Source organism: Dipodomys ordii, unplaced genomic scaffold (genome assembly GCF_000151885.1).
Source record: "Dipodomys ordii isolate 6190 unplaced genomic scaffold, Dord_2.0 Scaffold68, whole genome shotgun sequence".
NCBI lineage: Eukaryota > Metazoa > Chordata > Mammalia > Rodentia > Heteromyidae > Dipodomys > Dipodomys ordii.
This window is the reverse complement of record NW_012267284.1, coordinates 4,375,357-4,384,352: the sequence shown is the minus strand read 5'-3', so window position 1 is coordinate 4,384,352 and position 8,996 is coordinate 4,375,357. Positions and strand designations below refer to the sequence as shown.

The window sequence follows — 8,996 nt, the reverse complement described above, 5'->3', positions numbered from 1 at the left end:
GCAGCAGCCCCTGCGGCGCGGGCGCTAGAGATGATGCCGTTTCCGACGGCCGCCCCGGGAGCGCCTCCGCCGGCCGCGCCGCCGCAGAAGCACTGGGGCATCTCCTCCCCGATCAGCCTGGCCGCCCCCAAGGACACGGACCGCGAGCTCACCCGGAGGCTGGTGGAGACCCTGAAGCCCTTCGGGGTGTTCGAAGAGGAAGAGGAACTGCAGCGCAGGATTCTAATTTTGGAAAAATTAAATAATCTGGTGAAGGCCTGGATCCGGGAGATCAGCGAGAGCCGCAGCCTCCCGCAGGCCGTGGTGGACAGTGTCGGGGGGAAGATCTTCACCTTCGGCTCCTGCAGGCTGGGCGTCCACACGAAGGGGGCAGACATCGACGCGCTCTGCGTCGCCCCCAGACACGTGGACAGAAGCGACTTCTTCACCTCCTTCTACGATAAATTGAAGCTGCAGGAAGAAGTGAAAGACTTGAGGGCGGTTGAGGAGGCGTTTGTGCCAGTTATCAAGCTGTGCTTTGACGGGATAGAAATCGATATTTTGTTTGCAAGATTAGCACTACAAACCATTCCAGAGGATTTGGACCTAAGAGATGACAGTTTGCTTAAAAACTTAGATATTAGATGCATACGAAGCCTTAACGGTTGCAGGGTAACTGATGAAATTTTACATCTAGTACCAAACATCGACAACTTCCGGTTAACCCTGAGAGCTATTAAATTGTGGGCCAAATGCCACAATATTTATTCCAACATACTAGGTTTCCTCGGAGGGGTTTCCTGGGCCATGCTAGTAGCCAGAACTTGTCAGCTTTATCCAAATGCAGTAGCATCCACGCTTGTACGTAAATTTTTCTTGGTATTTTCCGAGTGGGAATGGCCAAATCCGGTGTTACTCAAAGAGCCTGAAGAGCGGAATCTTAACTTGCCTGTATGGGACCCAAGAGTGAATCCCAGCGACCGGTACCATCTTATGCCCATAATCACGCCAGCGTACCCACAGCAGAACTCCACGTACAACGTATCGGTTTCAACCAGGATGGTTATGATTGAGGAATTTAAGCAAGGGCTAGCTATCACACATGAAATTTTGCTGAATAAAGCCGACTGGTCCAAGCTTTTTGAAGCCCCAAGCTTCTTTCAAAAGTACAAGCATTACATTGTACTTCTGGCAAGTGCGCCAACAGAAAAACAGCATCTGGAGTGGGTGGGCTTGGTGGAATCAAAGATTCGAATCCTGGTTGGGAACTTGGAAAAGAACGAGTTTATCACGCTGGCACATGTGAATCCCCAGTCCTTTCCAGCACCCAAAGAAAATGCCGACAAGGAAGAATTCCGTACCATGTGGGTGATTGGGCTAGTGTTAAAAAAGCCAGAAGACTCTGACATTCTCAATATCGATCTCACTTACGATATTCAGTCTTTCACAGATACAGTTTATAGGCAAGCGATGAATAGTAAGATGTTTGAGATGGATATGAAAATTGCCGCCATGCATTTAAGAAGGAAGGAACTTCATCAGCTGCTTCCTAATCATGTTCTTCAGGAAAAGAAAGCACATTTAACAGAAGGCGTGAGATTGACAACTGTAAATGACAGCAGCCTCCACATGTCTGTAGACAGTGAAAACAACATAACTGTACCTTTACCCACTAGCACTGTGAAGGCTGGCCCACTGAGCAGCTCTCAGGGCAGAAACAGTCCTGCCCTAGCTGTCATGGCAGCATCTTTGAGTACCATACAGGCTCCCGAGGTTTCCCTGCAACACGTGAGCCCCAGTGAAAGCTCAGGTGTTGCACTGAGTGAAAACATTCCTCAAGCCCCCTCGCAGCCTACCATTTCTGCGCCACCAAAGCCCACAGTGACCAGAGTGGTTTCTTCAACACATATGGTAAACCACCCACCAATACCTTCAGGAAACACAGCTACAAACATATCTAATCCTATAGTAGGAGTCTAGAGGACGTTCTCATGTAAAGAAGGGACCAAGAAAATCAAAACAGTGGAACAACCAGTTAAGTTCAGCTCAGCAAGTGTTCCAACAGCAGCCTCTCTGTTGGCCTCTCAGGAAATACCCAGCACAGATATATCCAGTACCCCTGGTCTCCCTGCAGATCCAGTCCTGTTCTATCAAGAAATCAATAAAAGATTGGACGAATAAAAACCACCACAAGGGCCCATAAACTGCTACCAGCTCAGCCCATTGTCTTCAAGTACTGAAGGAGGAGGATGAGGGTAACCAGACTAGATAGGACTCAAAATAGCTTTATGCTCATTTGGTAACTTCCTTTACTGGCCTAATTTTGATCAGAAGTCCAGATTAGTTGGTGAAATTCTCGAAGTACTATTTATTAACGCTTCAGATTATTAACGTGTCAGCAACAGTTATATTAGCTCTGTCAAAGGACTACTTATAAAAAAAGAAAAATCCCTCCAGCTATATTTGTAACCCTGATTACATCAGGACTGGATTTATGTTTGATGCATTGTTGGGAAAAAATTTGCAATACAAACTAGTATCAGAATTCCTTATATTAATGATGCACTTTATGGTTTTTTTTTTTAAGTTAGGAACTAGAACTAATTTTGGATTTTTTTTTCAACTTGGTGAATTTTAATTTCATTTTATTTTTTTCTCCTGAGTAGGTTTCTTCACTCTTAATCTTAAGCAGATGCCATTGTGTGGCAGCATAATATACTCACAAAGAACAAAAGTACACACAGCTCAATCCCTGTGAATTAGCAGCAGCCCTTTCAAACGAAATGTCCACTGCTAAGGTAGAGTTTTGTCTTCAGAACAGTAGTTACTAAGTCTTTGGTTCTGATGGGACGTGATCAAGAAGTGATGGTGTTATCTATAGAATGTTTCAGAGAGTGTATAATCAGCGATCAGACATTCGTTTTCTTTGAGCTAACAAAGCTCCATATTCTCTCATCCTCAATCATTTGTCATAAAACTTTTTTGCCTTCACCCTTTTTTTCTTTGCTGCACAATGCTATATGTTGTTTCTTTAAAACCCAGACCAGTTGTGTTTTCCAAGCCAAGATGTGAAACCAGCAGGCTTGTGTCCTTAGGGCCCATAGCTGAAGCTCATTGCTGATTTGGATGTCGTCTGATCTCTATGTTCCAGACATTTTGTTCACCACATTACCCTGCTATGTAAGAAAGCTTTTGCCCAATCACACACATGCAGGCAACAGAGGCCTTTTTTTTGGGGGGGGGGCAGAATTTTAAATCAATTCTTATTTCTTCATGACTTACCCACAGTCACTATCAGTAAACTTGAGAGGAAACATTTACAGAACTTGACATCTAATCAGCTTTTTACTATTTCTGTTTTATCCTGCCAAAGATTAGGAATACTCCCAAGAAAGAAAAGGAAAAGGAAAAGATAATGGAGTAGCAGCCCATCCATGTCTAGGAACTGAGGGATAGCAGATGCAGATGACTGACCACTTGCTTTCAATGTGGACCCAGCATCTGTCCCACATAGCCTGGTTCTGTCTTCCCAGCTGCCTTCCTTTCTGTCACACATACATTTTTCTTAAAGCTAACACTGCAACTATTTAAACTCTCTTTTTGCCCTTCCAGATTAACTTTTCAAAGTTGGCCTCTAGTCCTCTTCCTATTAGGCTATGCAGTACTTGAGACTTTGCCATGTCTAGTGGACCACATTTCTCTTTCTCGAATCTTTGCCCTGTGTGGCCACCCTGCCCTTCTACCACACGAGGGAGGAATCAGGTGAAGGGTGCCTGGTGTCTGCATTCTGAGTAGCTGCCATTGGCTGCCTCACACCGCTGGCCACAGATCTAGTCTTGTCCTTTTAGTTTATTAACTACTTCATGTAACTGTACCTGTTTTTTACCAAGCTGGAAACTTGGGATTTTTAACTCTAGTTTTTCTTACCTGAATATCTGACTTATTTTTTTTTTCATGTGATGTACGTTGTGTCTCATGACTAGAGTTTGTTTGTTATATAGTATCTGTACTCCTTGTATTTTCAAGCACTATTTTGAAAACAGATAATGTATTTCTCCATTACAAACATAATAAAAATAAATGGCAAACAAACAAAGTGAAACTAAAATCCTGGCCAGTAATGTTTAGATCTGATGCTATGAATTTAGGTGGTGCTATGAATTCAGGTGGTTTAGTGTGTTGTTCTGCGAGAGGGGCAAGGGCATTGATGAATATCAGTGATATTGGGCCAAAGATGCATAGAAAAAAGTTAAGAGAAACACAGAAAGTTAACGTTTCAACGCAACATTGACTTGTAAAAGGGAGTTAAAACTCAAAAAAGGAAACCAGGAAGCCTGCTCTGTGGTGGATGGCTATACCGAGATCACTGGATCTCAGGAGTTCAAGGCCAGCCTAAGGCCACATCTCAAAGAAAAGAAAAAGAGATGAAAAAGTGAGGAATCAGAACAAGGTAAAGGGAGAAGAGCCTGGGGTAATACCAGGGAGACCCTGTACACCACCACTCTTGGGTGGAGCATACAGAGTGACACGCCATTAGCCATGCAAAAGTAAGTCCAGCTGTGCACTGTTTTTTTTTTTTTTTTTCATTTTGGGTGGTATTGGGGTTTGAGCTCAGGACACTTGGCACTTGCTAGGCAAGCGTTCTACCGCCTGAGCCATGTCTCCAGTTCTTTTTGCTTTATATTGTTCAGGTGAGGTCTCACTTTTTCTGTCCAGACCTGCTTAGAATGAGATCCTCCTGCCCTGTGCCTCATGAATAAGCCAGGATTATAAACATGAGCCACTGCACACGGTGCATGCTCTTTTAGTTTCAAGAGATCTGTCCAAAATGTAATGATGTGAAAATGGAAAGATGATACGCTAATGGAAAAAAGCAGGTTCAGTGGCTGTTCAGACAAGTTACATAGCAAAAGAGTTACTTGAGACAAGGGGGCAGCTGGTGTTAATGAGAGAAAAAACAAGGCACCAGGAAAATGGAGCAAGTTGGTAAATTTCACTGTGCCAGACACATTGGCTTTGATTTTTTAAAAGTGAAGAATAACAGGGATTTTCAAATGTGTGCTTTTCAAATGTGTGCTTATCACAGAAAAAAAATTTTTGGGTCGTGGGGCCTGAACTCTGGGCCTGGGCACTGTCCCTCAGCTCTTCAGCTCAAGGCTAGCACTCTACCACTTGAGCCACAGCGCCACTTCCAGCATTTTTCTTTTTGCTTATGTGGTGCTGAGGAATCGAACCCAGGGCCTCAAGCATGCAAGGCAAGTGCTCTACCACTGAGCCACCTTCCCAGCCCTCACAGAAAATTTAAAAAGCAGCTCTTTGTAACTTGTTATGGAACAGACCAAAAGAAGGGAACCATGTTTAACACAGTCTAGTGCAGTAGCTGGTGAACTTTTTCTGTAAAGGGCCAGTTGCTAAATACGTTCAGCCACAAGGGTCTCTGTCATAACCATTCAACTATCTTATAGTGGAAGCAGACAGATGACACGTTGGCAGATGGCCAGGACCTATTCCTGGCCAAATTGTTTGCCTTCAATAATTTTGTGGGCATTTATTATAGAACCCTTCACCCAACAATTGGAAAGTGTTTCTCAAGAATCGGGCAGGGTCAGGTGTAGTGGCTCATACTTGTAGTCTCAGATACTCAGAAACTAGGAGGATCTCAGTTTGAGGCCAGCCTTGGATTAATCAATAAACAAGGTGAAGTGACTCATGTCTCTAATCTCAGGCATAAGTAGGAAGATGGAGCCGGGTGCCGGTGGCTTATGCCTGTAATCCTAGCTACTCAGGAGGCTGACATCTGAGGATCGTGGTTCAAAGCCAGCCTGGGCAGGAAAATCCGTGAGACTCTTATCTCCAATAAACCACTAGAAAACCGCAAGTGGTGCTGTGGCTCAAGCAGTAGTGCAGTCACCTTGAGCTGCAGAGCGCAGGAACAGCGCTCAAGCCCAGAGATCAAGCCCCAGGACTGACCAAAAAAAAAAAGGAAGATGGAGGTCTGAGGCTGGCCTCAGGCAGAAACACTAGACATCTAGACATTAGCAGAAAAATACAAAAACAAGGTCTACAAGCATGAGTCAAGTGATAGACCCTGTGCCTAGCAAGCATGGGACTCTGAGTTCAAACCCCAGTACCACCAAAAAAAAAAAAGTATAGAATGGGCATCATAAAAATTAACCATGGTAGACTGGAAAGCAATACTCAATATATTTCAGGGTCTGATGTATAGAGCATATTCTCTGTTTATAGTATTGTAAATTATGAATCAATAAGCCAGGTATGGTGGGCCATACCTGTAATTGTAGCACTTGGGAGGCCGAGGTAGGAAAATCTAGAATTTGAGCCAGCTGTAGTGAGACATTGTTTCAAAGATAAATGACTAAGCCCATGCCAGGCTTATGCCTCTAATGCTAGATACTCAGGAAGCTGAGATCTGAGGATTGTGCATGCGAGCCATCCAGGGCAAGACAAGTCTGTGAGATTCTTATCTCCAATGAAGTGCCAAAAAAAGTGGGAAGTGGAGCTATGGCTCAAGTGGCAGAGTGCTAGCCTTGAGCACAAAAGCTCAGGGACAGCGCCCAGGCCCTGAGTTTAAGCCCTAAGACTAGCACCAAAAAAAAAGTTTGTATGTATGTGTGTGTGTGAGTGTATATGTGTATGTATAAATTAATGAACAAATAAGTCAGTAACAAATAGTGTAAGAATTTCCTAAGGGAGACTCAGGAAAGCTGAGAGATTGATATGACTGAGATTTTTTTTTTTTTTGCCAGTCATGGTGCCTGAACTCTGGGTCTGGGCACTGTCCCTCAGCTCTTCAGCTCAAGGCTAGTGCTCTACCACTTGAGCCACAGCACCACTTCCAGCTTTTTCTTTTTGCTTATGTGGTGCTGAGGAATCGAACCCAGGGCCTCATGCATGCAAGGCAAGCGCTCTACCACTGAGCCACCTTCCAGCCCCCAAAATCATTTTCTGTATAGGCCTTGGTATCAGAAAACCAGGAAGCACTTTCCACAGGACTCCGTCTCATGGGTAACCAGGAAGCAGGTACACTGTATTGATAACAACAACAGTGTTTTGTAATTGTCCAAAGCTTAAGACATCTACATATCCATCAGTGGGGAGGGGCTGGCCAGCCAATTTTCCTGCAGTACAAGTGTAGAGTATGACTCTAAACCATAGTTTCTGACATTCAGGACTCACGGTGCTGAGGGAAAAAGCATGTGCCTGAAAACTTCATGGTGTGATACAGATTATATAATGAATATAAAGTAAAGCAGTATGGGTTCCAGTTAAAAACGTGTATGTCAAGCTTAGTGTGGAAGAATACACCTGGCAATCATAGCACCCTGGAGACTGAGGCTCAAGGATCACAAGTGTGAGGCCAGCTTGGGCTGCAAAGTGAAAAGAAAAGAAATAGTATGGCCTAAGAAAGTGTAAGTGAAAAATTAGGGGCTGTTAAGCACAAAATCCACAATAGTGGTTCTTTGATGGGGTGAGAGGAATGAGCCATGATTTTTAGGTTGAGTGGCAAATGCAAGGATGTTTATTTTGGTTACAGTCCAAGTTATACATGTGTTTGAAATATTTTATAGTTAAAGCAATACCAAAGCAATACCCTGTGTGTGGGCATGCACATGTGCACACACACGTGTGTGTAGCTGGATGACACTACTTCCAGCTTTAAGGGGTTGAGATGGGGTCTTACTAGCATTTTTGTCCTGGCCACTCTGGACCATGATCCTGTTATTTCTGCCTTCCCTGTAGTTGTGGCACCATGCCCAGCTTTATTGGTTGAGGTGGAGTATATTTGCCTGAACTGGCTTTGAACTGCAATCCTCCTGATTGCTGCCTCCCAGGTGCCCAGGATTACAGGCATAGCCACCTCACTCACTTACCCAAAAGTGAGATGTTAAGCCTGCTTACCAGTCAGGAGGTAATAGTGAATGTGAATGCAATGCAAGACTGCTTTCTTGCCACATACCAGCTAGGGAGTGGAGAAATGATGAGATGGATTTCCTGGTCACCAGGGATCCAGAATGTTTGCAATTATTACCCCCCCCCCGTAGCTCCTGTCATCCATCCTCAGGGCTGCCCAAAGTGGGGATGATTTGGGTGAAGGACAAATGTGTGCCTGTGGCTGTGGCTTCCTTCCAGCTGCCTGGGACTGCTGTGCTCAGGCCTGCCTGCAGGGACAAGGGAACAGGAAAGACTGAACATTGAGGGATGACAACAGCCCTGGAGGGCTCTGTTTCCAGGCATTTGATCTCTTCACTTCCCTGCTATCTTGACTGGGTTTCTAGTTGCTCCTGGAAGAGGGCTTTGCCCAGCTAGGACTTTGGGCAGAGAGACACAGCCACATTTATCAGAAGTACCAGCTTCACAGCTTTGATATGGAAAACTTGCCAGCTGGGAATGTATTAGGAAGAGAGCACCATTACCCTAAGGCCAAGCATGCCCAACAGTCTGACACTTCTCATCCAGTCTTTTCTATGGATATGTGTCTTTCCTCACATAACTTATCTGTGTGAATTGTTACATGTTCTCTGGGTGTGTGGGGGGGGGTGCCGGTGTCTATGTCTGTGCTGGTACTGGGCTTGAAATCAGGGACTCTCAATCCACCTTGGCTTTTTCACTCAGGGCTAGTGCTCTGCCACTTGAGTCATTCCCACTTACTACCCTCTGGATTTAAAAAAAACGTTAACATTTCTTTCCTCATGTTATAAGTGTCTTTTTTGGTGGTTAGTGGTGCTGGGTTTGTAACTTAGAGCTGTGTACTTTCTAGATAGGTACTTTTCCACCTCCTTTTGCTGTGGTTAATTAGTTGATTTTAAAATTTATGTATTGTATATTTATTTGCCTTTATTTGCAATACTGGTGCTTCATCTTAGGACTTTTCACTCTTGCCTAGCATTTTTGTTCATGGCTGGCACTCCACAACTTGGGCACCTCTAGTCCAGCTTTTTTGCTGCTTAGATTGGAGATAAGAGTCTTATTTTCTGTCCAGGCTGTCTTTGAACTGC

General features: G+C 44.4%; 2 protein-coding genes across 3 annotated transcripts in view; both read left to right on the top strand.

Annotated features, from left to right (window-relative positions):
• Radil (Ras association and DIL domains) overlaps positions 1–8,996 on the top strand; it is a 38,194-nt gene that overhangs the window by 10,069 nt on the left and 19,129 nt on the right. The gene's annotated exons all lie outside the window — the stretch shown is intronic.
• Papolb (poly(A) polymerase beta (testis specific)) lies at positions 31–1,948 on the top strand. Its single transcript, XM_013023465.1, is given in 2 exon segments — positions 31–1,908; positions 1,910–1,948. Coding segments are annotated over 2 exon segments (1,917 nt in total).